The sequence below is a fragment of the Falco biarmicus genome, chromosome 5, assembly GCF_023638135.1.
Source record: "Falco biarmicus isolate bFalBia1 chromosome 5, bFalBia1.pri, whole genome shotgun sequence".
Taxonomy (NCBI): domain Eukaryota; kingdom Metazoa; phylum Chordata; class Aves; order Falconiformes; family Falconidae; genus Falco; species Falco biarmicus.
This window is the reverse complement of record NC_079292.1, coordinates 40,364,685-40,378,011: the sequence shown is the minus strand read 5'-3', so window position 1 is coordinate 40,378,011 and position 13,327 is coordinate 40,364,685. Positions and strand designations below refer to the sequence as shown.

The 13,327-nt window shown below is 45.0% G+C and overlaps 1 protein-coding gene across 3 annotated transcripts; it reads right to left on the bottom strand.

Annotated features, from left to right (window-relative positions):
* Positions 1–4,101: 4,101 nt before the first annotated feature.
* On the bottom strand, positions 4,102–12,937 carry AMIGO2 (adhesion molecule with Ig like domain 2). Of its 3 annotated transcripts, XM_056341589.1 has the most exons (3): positions 12,644–12,937; positions 11,866–11,950; positions 4,102–5,841 (listed from the first exon to the last, which is right to left on the bottom strand). In XM_056341589.1, exon 3 carries the CDS (start codon positions 5,766–5,768, stop codon positions 4,203–4,205), a length of 1,566 nt encoding a protein of 521 aa, XP_056197564.1. In that variant the 5' UTR covers positions 5,769–5,841; positions 11,866–11,950; positions 12,644–12,937; the 3' UTR covers positions 4,102–4,202. The 3 variants fall into 3 exon arrangements, with proteins under 3 accessions (XP_056197564.1, XP_056197563.1, XP_056197565.1); XM_056341588.1 differs by lacking the exon at positions 11,866–11,950 and having other exon boundaries at positions 12,644–12,936; XM_056341590.1 differs by lacking the exons at positions 11,866–11,950; positions 12,644–12,937 and adding an exon at positions 6,953–11,816.
* Positions 12,938–13,327: the final 390 nt, after the last annotated feature.

Sequence of the window (13,327 nt, the reverse complement as noted above, 5' to 3'; positions counted from 1 at the left end):
AGCACTCTCCAATCTAACCAGCTGCAACAAGGTCTTTTACCACCTCATACCAGCATACTCTTCATACAGTCCCTCTGCTGCCTTCTCATCTCACCTCATCCAGAATGTGTGTGCTCTCTCTGCTTCTTTCTCGTCTCTTCCTTGGCTGCCCAACCTCTTAACAGAAGCAGCCACACGTGCATCTTGTCTACATCAGCCAATATGCTGCCCCTGAAGCCAGCCCACAGATGTGTATTATCAATGTTAATTAGCCCAGCTTCATTCCTCTACAGTCCCAGTCAGATACTAGTCAGATAGTAGCAGCCTTCCCTCTCACCTGCCACTGCAGGTGGGTAATAGGGAGACAAGCAGTTGTGAAGTTGCTGTTGCTACACTCGGGACTGGCTTGAGAGGTTTCATGCTGGCCTTACACAACCGATTTCCAACGCAGTCCACAAAAGCTTATGCCTTGCAGACATGTGCAGTACTGGAAACACACAGAGGCAAGGACATGACCTCCCAGAGCTGTGTATGGCCATTACCCCTATTTTTGTTCTGTGAGACAGATGAAACTGATGCAATAGGTTCTTGAGCAAGAGAAAAGCCGCTCACCACCTTACAGCAGTGGAGGACCTAGGTTCAAAGCAGCCCCACCAAGACTCAGTATTCAGCTGTAGCTTAGAGTCCTGCCTATGACCTTGTGTGGCACAGTCTCAGGCACTGGGAAGAAGACGAGGGAAGCAAAACTCACCTGGCATTATCTGAGCTGCCTGGGGAATATCCCATTTCAGGCATCTTGCAGAGACAGTGAGTAACCCCGTGCCCAACCAGAGACTTCTTTCCAGTGGGTTGGTACCTTTGCCTTACTGCAAACCCATTTTAAGAGTGTGGCTGGACCAGTGCCAGAGCACTCAATACCTTGCAGAACTGAGTTCACTCTGTGTTAAAAATATCATTCAGCTCTTTGGTAGTTGCTGGAAACAGCACGGGAAATCCAGGACATAGGCTAACAGGGATGACATGGCGGTAAGATGGGCCTGCCAATGAAGACTCGTGAGGAGGGTGGACCACACCAGAGCTGCAGGTGTGGTGTCTGGGCAGTCCCTCCTGCCCATGCGACCACCAAAGGTGCTGCATAGCCGTGGACCTGGACGGTGGTTCCAGATCCCTGCTCACAGCCCTTGGGGGGCTTGCATTGCAGTGGGAAGGGAGGAAGAACTAACCTGCATTGGCTTTCCACAGACTTCCAAAGAAGGACTGGGATTGTAGATTTATGGTGTCAGTCCTATATGATCAATATTCAGCAGACTTCTGAAGTCTTTATTAAAGCTGCACCTCCTGAACTCACAAGGCTATGATAATGTAAAGAAGTATCAAACAAGCCAATGGCTCTTCCAAAAGCTTTGGTTTTACCACCTTGTTCATAATCACAGGTACAACTGTGAGCACTTTGAAGCAGTCAGTAAAATCCAGCCAATTAATAGTCACAGCAAATATCTGCCGTTTAGATCAACACCCAGCTTCTCTAGTCATCTGGTAGGATTAATCTGATCCCACAAATCCCCAGGCTCTTGCTGCAGGACAGCAGCCCTGCAGAAAAAAGTCTGCAGGATGTCTACCTTTTTTTATTTAGGATTACCATGCAGATTTAAAATGCACGGTGGGTTCAATACGTAATGTCACTGCCTTGCACTCGGAACGGCAGTGGGGTGCACCGACTCAGCTGTAGCTGCTAAGGAGATGTGTACATCTGCCTCCCAGCAGCACCACCAGCCTGTTTTATTTTTCAGCCCAATTTGGAACTGACCATCAGAGCTCTTGTGTAAAAACTGAAATCTGGGTCAGTTAGCCTCATGTATGACAACAGAGCATAATATCTGCCCAGGGCTGTAACTGATCTGTACAACTTTGCAAGGGAGTATTTGTCTCTCTGTTTCCCAGTCTGCCTCATCACCGTTTCAGCCCTTTGGCCCCGGGTCACTGATTGTCTCCTTGCACAACACAGAGGACACCCATCCACCCACCATGCACGTGGCACAGCAGCAGATCAACAGGGTTTAGCTGAATCTTTTCAATAAACAAATATTTGAGAAGGAGACATTGTCAAGTCTTTGACTCACTGACAGACGACCCAACTATACCACTGATTTTGGCAAAGACAACCACTATTTTTCCATCATACCCTACATGTAAACACATGGACTTTGGTTTAATGCATATATACAGACAAAAGAGGGAAAGAGCTTCACGAAAAGACACCAACCTGCTTGATATCAGAAGCAATCTTTAGATTTACACAGACAAATGTACAAATAAAAGATCCAGACCCCTGACCATCTCTCGCTGCTAAATATTTATTGTCGTCTGCCTAGAAAAAGAATTACCATTTTCCATTTCCCTGAATATCTGAATGAAAATCTCCAGCAGTTTTCCAGTCCTTTTTTCCAGTATACTTTGTGCACATCACAGCAACACTGTTTCCCGATCTAATCTGTTTTCCAGATAGCTTGCTTTCAAACAATTAGCTACATCAGGATTTCTCTGTAGCAAATCAATTGCTGATAGCTTTGGCTCAGCCAGATAGAAGCTTTAGCATGATGACATGCCTCTCAAAAGATATCACAAAAAATGGCAAGTGGCTGCTACAGTAAGCTTCTCAAAAATAAATCACAGTTGCCATACCATGTAGCCCTTTGATTCTGATTTTGTTTATCCTTTACCTTTCAAGTATATTCCCCAAAGATAGAATGAGACAGACACGCTCCAGTTACTCTTCTTTGGTAAGCTGCAATGCCTTGCAAAACGCCTTTGAAGTTGGTAATAATCAATGTAAGGAAGACTGGCAAAGTCCAGCCTCATCTCAATGTAAGTAAGCACTATTAGAAGAAAAAAAAAAAAAAAAGGCAAATTTAACAGAAAAAGAAATAAATAGAAGTGTCCTCATTGCAATAACACAACACTTGAGGCAACATAGGTTGCACGACCAGTCCTGGCCAGTCTTACCAGGCTCATAAACTCTGACAATACTTTTGGGCAAGGAAGGAAGCAGCACATGCAAGAGGAGGGCCAAGTCTAGAGAAAAGTTGTGCTTTCTGAATTCACAGTGCATAAAGTCTTCTATATGTTTCATGAGATTGTCCAAATAATTTATTTCCTCTTTTAAGAAAAATCTCTAGGAAGCAAATTTTCTAAGACTGCTGGAACCATGTGCCACTGAAAAGATCAATTGAAACATTTCCCCTGTTTCTTGAAGTTACCTCTGAAGAGAAGCCACCCACCCCTAAGATGAAGCAGGAGCCCTGGTGACAGTGGCAGGCTTGTTCACCACATATGATGCCAAGCCTACAGTGAGCAGAGTTTAAGACAACTGATTACAATAAATCCAGTTATCCCAACTTAATGAGTTACTGCTGATTAGCATGAGTCTTCATGACTGATAGCTTTTACTCCTCAACTAAGCCAATTGCAAAGGTGATGTGTTAACTTTAACCTTTTTTCATTATGTGTCAATATTTATAAACAAACACTTTACTTCTCATGAGTAATACCATGACCAAGTTTTGAATAACAATAGTACAATGACCCCCATTTAAAGTTTTCAAGCAATTATTGGCAAACACATTATCAGCTGCTTGACACAAACATTAACCCAGCTGCCAGGCATCCTGGTGGCAAATCTGATTTTTTTTTTCTGTTCAATCCAAGAAAACTCATGACTTTTTCCCCCTCATGACTTTACTGTAAAGATTTTATGAGCCTGTAAAAGGAATTGCAGGAAGCCTGGACATTTTTCTCAGCAGCTATCTGAGTTCGCTTCTGTGCTCACTGCAGAGCAGCTGAGTTATCAGCATGACTGAGAATGTTTTATAGGGGTCAGCTTCTGTTGCTGAAGAGTCAGCTCTGTGCACTGAAAGCCCCTCTCAACATGCATGAGAAATTGCTGTGTATGGACCAGAGAGTAAAAACCAAGGCTAAGCGTGCATTGAAGGCATTCAGATTTCTGCCATGCTTTTTCCTTTTCCTGAACAATATCACCGCTGCATGGCCCTGCACTCACAGAGAGGGGAGACACAGTTCAAGGACCGACAATAGATACTTTTTTTTTTTAAAACATTTTATCTCTTTTTATTTGTTTTTTTTTTTTTTTTTTTTTTCCTGATGGTTGCTACAAGCAAAGGAGGTATTCGGAAATGTAACTGCATGGTACAAACACAGGCAGTAGACTAAGTTGACGGCATGAAGGGTGTATCTGAGAACACGGAGTTGACAGAATCGGAGTCAGATTTTGGTCGAGTAGTTTTTAAGATACTCTCGGCGATGATGTTGTCGCTAGGAAACAGTTTTACTTTCCCGTTCTGACTGTGTTTTGGTTCGTGCACAGGTTCCAGGAAAACCACCCGTTTACCAGTGCTAGCCTTCTTCTCGTCGGCTGGCAGCTCGTGCGGCAGTGTGGAATTCAGTATGGATGAGTGCGCACAGCTTTGGTTCAGCTTTCTCTTCCTCCTTTTTGCCTTACATTGACATGGGCAGGGGGTCAGATAGAGATACAGCAGTACTAAAACGATACTGGCTACACAGGCAGCAAGGGTGGTAAAAGCTGTATTAAATGCTTCATGAGCATGGGACCTGTTCACTGTGAAATTGCTAACATTTATTCTAACCTCTATGGTTTCATTTAATAGTCTTTTCTTATTTATTGCAATGCAGGAATACAGCCCCGAGTCCTCTAGCTGGGCATCTGTTATCTCCAGGCTGCCATTATGGAACACCTTAAAGTTGTTGGTCTCCCTGTCTGGCTCTAGCAATCTATTGTCCGGACTAACCCAAACAAAGTGCGTGCCTGCATCGCTGATTCTGCTGTCACAGTGTACAATCAGCCTGTCACCAACCTGGGCGTTGTGGATAAACCCAAAGGCTTGGAACGAGCTGTTGACGGTGCTTTCGGAGCAATTCAGAAAGTTGTCCTGCAGTAAAGGCAGTTTATTGTAACCTCTTGGGTCTGACTGCAACACACAGGAGTACTCGCCTTTGAAGTCCATCACCGAGCTGAAGTGCCTTTGATACCAGAAGATTAGCATGGAGTACAGCATACAGTCACAATAAAATGGGTTGCCATGAAGATAAATTCCACTAAGATGTTTGGCTGGCACTGAACTCAGGCGCTGAACAGGCATTGACTGGATGTGATTAAAGGAAATGTCCAGCAACGCAAGGTCTGTCAGTTTAAATTTTCCAGTGTACAAGTCCAGCGGGAAATGCAAGAGCGAGTTATAGCTTAAGTACAGTTTCTGTAATTTGTACAATCCTCCGAAGGCTGAAGACTCTATCTGTGCTATCTGATTGTTATACAGCAGGAGAACCTCCAGTGCCCTTAGCTCCTGAAACACGGGGCTGGTCAGTGTCTTCAGGTTGTTGGATGACAAGTCTAGGTACTTCAGATTCGGGATTGTGGAAAAGCTTCCAGAGACAATGCTGATAATGCTATTATGACTGACTATTAAAGTGTTCAGTTTCTCCAGCAGCAGTGGGACCCATTCAGGCTCCAAAGCCCCAATTCTGTTATAACTCAGATCCAGCCTTTTCATACATTTATAAAGATTTCCTGGCACTCGAGAGAGGTTCTTATTAGTGCAGCTTACGATATCACTGGCACAGATGCAGGCTGTTGGACACATTCCTGGGGCACTGCCGCAAATGCTCACCATGAAGACCAAGAGGCATGCCAGTCCTTTGCAGTTCACTTTTAAAACTCCAAGTCGAGTGGGAATTGTCCGCCAGTTTAAAGACATTGTCACTGTCTCTTAGCTGCCTCCCAGTGCTCCTTGCTGCAGATTATGTGTGCAGTTAGCTTTGGACTAATCACTGTCAAGAGAGGGATACAGAGGTACAGCTCATTAACATTTACGATTCATACCCTGCCTGATTTCTTATGCATGCCTTTTGAAAAATAAAGGGAATTAAACCTTAATGTTTCATACGATTAATTATAAAATTTAGTTGTTCTTAGGTGATGTAACCTTAATATTGGTTTTATGAAAACATGAAATTCCGCACTTGTGTAAATATTCACACTACAGATACATTTTTTCTCTTCAAAACCAATGCAATTATTCTTCTGTCTTGCACCAAGTAATGCAATTTCTGACAGTTCATACAGAAAATAAATCAGAAAAGTTATAGTGGAACATGACTGGGCAAATGCATCCCCGACTTGTTTCCAGATCAAACAAGATAGAAAATTTGTGGTACAGGAAAGAAAAAGTCTCATCCAAAAATGCTATTTTATTTTTGTCTAGTGGGGAGCAGTTACAACATGTGTTTCTTCCCAACTGGAAAATGTCACACATTTTCAAGAAAAGAATTTTCTCAGACTACTTAGCTTTAAATGTCATATGATTTTTTTTTTTTTTTAATTCAGTAACTGATAGTTCAGGTAGCAACAGCCTATTTTTAAAGCTATTCAAGATGTCCAATTGGAATATTTTGTATTATACTTTGTATTCTGCTACTTGTACCTTTGCCAGAACAACTGTTGAGGAGGAAATGTTCATGTCTGGTGCCTACCTCAGGCACAAATTTGGGGAACTTTCAGTAAGAATGGGTCAGCCATTTCTCAAAACTTAATACAGGAAAAGACTGTTTTGCTCATACTTCAATAGTAAGAACAAACCCAACCATGCTCTTTTCTGAGAATATTGTAGTGTCACTATGGTTTGAAGGAGGGACGTAACATTTGGCAGGGTAGTGATTCTGTGCCAAGGGATATGCTTTTTGCCATCTGCTAAGAAAATGTACACATACGTTGCAGAGTAATGAACGTTTCTGCTCACTTTCATTCTCCGTGGATACCTATTAAGAGTTTGTCAGTAAATTCCCAGGTGAATCCATCTGCATTGATTATACCCACCCCTTCACAGCTCAAGCGTGGTATTCAGCTCCCACATACTAACCTCATTTCTCCAATCTCACCCACCTGTTGGTACAGTATCTGAGCAGGACAGAACCTGCAATCTCTGCTCTGTGCTGCTGACAGCAGCTATGGCCAGGAGCTGGGAGGCTGCCTGCGGGCAGCAGGGAGGAGGAGAAAGAAGCAACCACAGATAGAAAGAAGCACAATAAAAGGAGAAGTTGTATTATCTGATGAGCCAAGATGGCTGAGGAAAGGGTGAGTCTTGAGTACAAAAACATTAAAATCAAGACCTAAAAGGTGGAGGACAGCGGGGCACAGAGGCAGCCAAAGAAGAAGAGAGAGGGGAAAAGGAGGATGAGAGATGCATAGGGGAGAAAGGGCAAAACCAGGGGAGGAAAATGCTAACAGACCATCATCGTCGTTGCAGATGAAGCAACTGAGGAGGAGGAGGTAGTTTGAGGATGAAGTCTGTTGAGGCATAGGAGACTGGAAAAGCAAGTGGGGAGGGTGTAAAGGGCAAGAAGAGGGTTACGCAGAAGAGAGGCAAGAGTTTCAGGAGGTGAACCTTAAAACACACTTCTCTGGAGAATTTGCATCTGCTACTTATAAGTCTAAGATTATCTATGCAAATAGTTAATATATGTGAAATGCACTAAATTCCACTCCCCCTCAGCTCCTTGCTCCCCTCCCCTCTAACCCTTTGTCAATCTGGCCGGCTGCTGTTTTCTGCTGACAAGTCTACTCTTAAGTCAAGTGGTAGATGATGTGCAATGGATCTAAAGAGCTGGACCTCCTAATGACCCACTGAAAGAAGAAATATGAGTGCAGCAGGATGGGAGAATTCACCTTTCACTAGCACTTACATATACATTAGCTTTAAATGTTTGCACTCCCAAAAACTGTATTAAAAGAACGGCAAGACTGCCAAGTCAAGTGCTCAAAAATTGAAGTGTCAGAATGAAGGTTTTCTGTGCCATTTTCAATTTTATGTACAGTCCCCAGTTACATGATCACTTAATCTTTTTTTTTTTTTCCCCCAAACCCTTTCCTCCCACTGTGCACAGGTTCTGAGAAGGAACAGGGAGAAGAAAGGGTGATTATATCCAGGGCTCAGTAAATGCCTGTACCTGAGAACTGGAGCATAATCTGGCCTCTGCCAAAGAATTCCTGTGAGATCAGGCAAATTATGTGAAGTGGTGACTGTTAGAAAATAAGGAACATATTGCAGTAACCAGCCTGATGCTTAGAAAATAAGGAACCTCTGCACATTAAGTTTGGGAAGGACTGATCTGAAGAAGTGCTGAGATGAGAGTTAAAATGCTCTGATGCTAGCTGGCACTTCTGACTGTAAGGGCTTCTCCTTGCTTCCCTGTCTGTAAAAGAGGTATAGCAACATGTTCTTAACTATAGAAATATTCTAAAAATAGATTGATTTGAATAAAAGATTAGTATCTTCTAGGCTTTTAGATCCTACTGAAGTATCTAACTGCATGGGGTTTTCATTGAGAAGATAGGAAGCCAGAGCAATTTATTTTTTTTAACCAGTCCTAAGCACCTAACTTGGTTGTTTTTGCTAGCTAGCTAGCCTATGGCAACAGTTGATAGATACAAATTCTTCTAGAGGGTGAGACCTATGAAGCATTTTAGAAATGACCATCAAGAAATAATTCTTTACTTTCGTGTGGATTTGTATGGCATGCAGTGCCTAAGGCACAATGGAAACACACTGACAGATGAAAAAATAATTTGATAACTGCTCATTTAGTTAGTATATTGCATGAAACAAGGTATCCGAAAACCATATACGCGTATCATAAACCATGTGTGTGAAGACTGAATTATATAGCACCTACAAAATGGGAGACAAGCTGCTGCTACATAGGTTGCCTTTCCCACTAATATTAGAATTGCCTGATTCTGCAACATATGCAGCCTAATTTGTCATGTAAATACACCTGCAAAAAGATGAATAGCACTTTGAAAAATCAGCTCCTATGTTGAATAGTACTGTGATCCTGGAGATACTGCAAATGCAACATACTATGTCAATGCTCAGTTCTGGAAAGATTACAAGTTTAATACATGAAATCGCCTTGCATATTCATTTCCATCCATACCTGCTACTATCTCACCAGAAACTCTGAGCCAGTTTGCAATCAAATCCCAAAGGCAGATCAGTGGCTGGTGTAGATCAGCATAATACCTTTGACTTCTAAGGAGCAAAACCAGTTTGCAAGAGCTGAAAACTGGGGTTTCCGTTTCTAAAGCTCATTGAAGTTGCCAGATGAAAACTGTTTCAGGTAAATCCAAATTTTAGGCTTTGTAAACATACCATGGGACACAGAAAACTATTTGGAGAGTGCCCTGAGAGGTGGAAACCTTCCTTGTCATGCCCAACTCCCTGTGCAGTGCCTACAATTCCAAGAGGTTCTTTGCCTTTTTGGAGACTAGGACTGTTGAGTTGCAATTTGCTTCTCAACCCGTGTTCCCCAAAACTTCTGCATAGATTACACAGGATGGTCTGTGAAGCCAAGCATGTTCAACATCAATATTTATAACCTGTGTGATCATTTGAACTTGTTTAAAATGACTGCATAAGCATTTCTGGGTTAGCAATGTGTACACGTTAAGTGGCAAAAAAAAAAAAAAAAATTATTCTACAACCAGCCTTACATTAAAAAGTGGCATTTTCTTTCATCCCAGTAACATTACTTCAGGTCTTAGAAAAATGCTATTTTACAAACTTCAGTATTACATGTTTTCTCGAGAGAGATAGTGCTATTAAATACTACCAGCTAACACGTGCCAACAGGCTCTGGCTAAGTACTTCACCATTATTTCTGAATGAGCTGGATAAACAGCTTTTTTGATTTATAGTAAAGTGAAGGGCATGGTTGGGAGTTTTGTACTTGAGTTCTTTTCAAGAAATAATTTCTTTGTGGTATGAAAGTGTGATATTTTAAATTCACTGCCAAAAACACAGTACTCCCTGAGATGAATCATCTGTGCAGTAATGGAGAACATGTTTCTTAACTATTTGAGAAGAAATGCAGGACACGTTCTCCTATAGTAGGGAATATCCTCTGTTGTCAGGAGCAGCTCACTTGACTAACAGATCAACTCCTAGAGAAGCTGAGGACTTGACCCTTGGTTTTGATTTTTTTAATGTGTGTTTATTGGTGTTTTATTTCAGTTGATTTATTTTGTTGGGGTTTTTTGTTGTTTTTTGTTTGGTTGGTTTTTTTTAGTTTGTTTGGGTTTTTTTTAAAAGTAATGAACACCTGAAGATTCTTATGGAAAAGTGGAATGCCAGGTAACCATAAACATCTTTGCCATCAGTTATCACTGCAAGATCAACTAATGTCCCAAACACTTATTTCCACTTTCTCTGAGCTGTCTCTCCACTCCACTCTCTCTCCAGTAATGCTACATTAATAATCTCTACACCAGCTTTCTCTTCTCCAGTAAGTACCTTCAGGCTTATTGCTGTCTCTTCCAGGGAAACCTGTACACCAAGCTACCTCTCCCAGTTCATTTGAGACTTTGTTAAAAAAATCTTCATGTGGCACATCTCTTAATCTAAGCAGTGAATTGAACCAGAGCTCACGAGTCACCTGAACGCTTTTGCAAATGCTACCATTAGTTTTTTCAGTGTTGAACAGACTGGATTGATAAATGCTTTACAGTAGGAATAGCATCTTCCAGTACATCGGTGATGCAAACAGTCCCACATCTGACTGGCACTTTCTGCACAGTGAAAATGCAAATATTAGCACACAACCATGCTGTACTACTGCAGAAATACTGTTGGGCCTTTAGAAAGCTCAAACACTGGAGAATATTAAAGATCTCAGTCCATCCTCCAAAAGGGCCACAGCATTTCTACATCTCCTAGCTTTTTCCCTTGTGCCATGTCTCCTCTGACTTGTCTGTCCCCTAGTCTCGCCAGTCCACAAGCCTCTCACACACCTTTGTGCCTTTCCATTGACTTCCAATGCCCATACAGCTGATCTCTCCCTCTTACCAGTTTACATATCAGCTAAGTCAGGGCTGTATTAGTTAGATATGATACATAAAATAAAACAGTGATGGCTCAGGTGTTAACAATGTTTTCTCACAGTCTTTTTTTTTTCCCCCATGGCATTTGACAAAGCTTTCCTCATGAACTCAGAAGAAAAAGTAACTGTTAGAATGGGGTTTTATTAATTTATAAAAAGAATATTGTACAAGTACAATTATTCATGCTTTTAATCCTAACTTTATGAATCCTGCTGAAGTACATGACACAGCCATTAATTACAAACAGAGCAGTGGCATCCTACATAATTAATCTTTTTAAATGTTACACTTATAAGGAAGGTCTGCATAAACTTCTGTTCCTTGTGCGCATCTGGGTGGGGGGGATGCTGTCAGAAGAAATATGGCTGTAGTGGCTACCTCGCTCCAGGCTCTACTCTGCTTTTATCACTTGTAAGTGGGAAAGGCACCCTCTGCATCAAATCTGCCTGATAGCTGTGCTCAGCATTTTTGACTGAGCAGATCTGGATTACCCGACCATCGTAATCCATGAGATTTAGTGACATGATGGATTGGACGGCAGAGACTGTTGGTGAGCTACCTCTGGGTGATATCTTGATACACTGGCATAATCCCTGAACTGGACTAAGCTGTGCTTGATGCAGGACCTAACAGCAATGAAAAAAAATGGCTTTACATCACCTTTGCAGCAAGCTGATCCTGAGGTCAGTCTGGCAAATGGAGTGCTCTCCCTTAGCCAGCACCTGGCCAGACCTCAATAGTGCTGAATTAAGAGATGAAGTTGCCCTAGTAACCCTAGCAAGCTAAAACTATCTTCTCCCACTCATCCCTCACTAAAGATTGAATTTCTCTGAAGATATATATATTATTTTTTTTCACCCATGATAACTCACTTGGTTTAAAGCAAACAGACATGGATGAGCAAGCGGGTGACGTACCACAGAGCCTGGATTGGACTAATCATCAGCAGTCTGTTTATGGCAGTACCAGCTACGTGGAGTCAACACACCGCAGCTCTTACCCCTCTCGAGAGAGTACACGGGAGATATGCATCAGTGAAACAACAAATGTATCGTTTTTGCCATGTTACTTTGTAAATCAAGCTGCACCATAGCTTAAACCTTGCAAATGACTTCAGTTGCTAAGGAGATCAGCAAATAATTAAGAAAAAATGCAATGATAAGCGGCAGTGCCTGTTACAGTGTCAGCAACCAGTCTCCAGGCAATGCCAGATCTTAACGAAAGTTTAGTTGCCCAGCATAGGATCCTTACCGCCTCCAAAAGCTGCTCTGACGGACTAAACTTTAGAGAAATCCCCTTGCCTACGACGGAGGGGGGGGGTCCTGCCAGCCTTCCGATGGGCACTGCTTGCTGCAGCCCCCCGATCCCTACCAGGGGCTGGCGGAGTGCAAAGTTTCGGCGAGCCCGGTGGGGTGTGCCGGCATCGGGGCAGGGGCACCCTCAGGCACCGAGCTGTACCCTCGCCTCGCCCACACTCCCCTGGGGGGTCTCTCACCGCCTCCCCCCAGCAGGCTCGGACACCGCCGCTCCGCTGCGCGGCGGAGGTAGGAGCTGGGTCGATGCCGGCCGCTGCCGGGCTGCGCTCGCCCCCAGCTCCGGCGGCCTCTCTCAGCCCCGGCTCCGGACCCTGCCCGCCCGCCACAGCCCGGCGACGGGGGGGGATGCCTGCTCCGCCTCCCCGCCGGGCAGCGTTACCTGGAGCTCCCTGCGGCCGCTTCATGTCCGGGAAGCGCGATGCCGGCCCCGCCGCCGCCGCCAGCCCCGGCCCCGCATGCTCCGCTCCGCTTCGCCGCCGCCGGGGGAAGTTGGGGGCCGCCGAGAGCGCTGCAGCGGCCCCGGTGCGCTCCCCCGCTGGCGCGGGCAGTGCTGGCCGCTGCCCCCAGGGATGCGGCGGAGGCCCGGTGCCGGCGGCGGGTAAGGAGGAAAGGCAGTAGCCGCCCGGTCACAGCGGCGCCGGGGCTTTTATCCCCTCCTGCCTCCTCCCTCCCCCCCGCGCTGCGCCGGACCCAGCTCCGCTTCCCCCACGCGCTCCCGGGGGTTTCCGCGGCAGCGGGACGGAGCTGCCGGTGCCCCGGGGGAGGAGCGCACCGCCTGCCCCTGCTCCGCCCCCCGCCTCCCCGGGGGCCGCGGACCCGTGCGGGGGAGTACCCGCCGCCCCGCACCGCACCGCGCCGCTTCCCAGCCAAGCGAGAGCAAAGCTCCCCCCGCCCCAGGCGGGCTCAGCCCCCCGCTCCGGTGCAGAGCAGCCCCGATCCCCCCGCTCCGGTGCAGAGCAGCCCCGATCCCCCCGCTCCGGTGCAAAGCAGCCCCGATCCCGCCCGACAGCTCCTCGGCGCCCCGGCAGCCCCGCTCCGCCGCCGGGGGCAGGGCTGTCGGGGG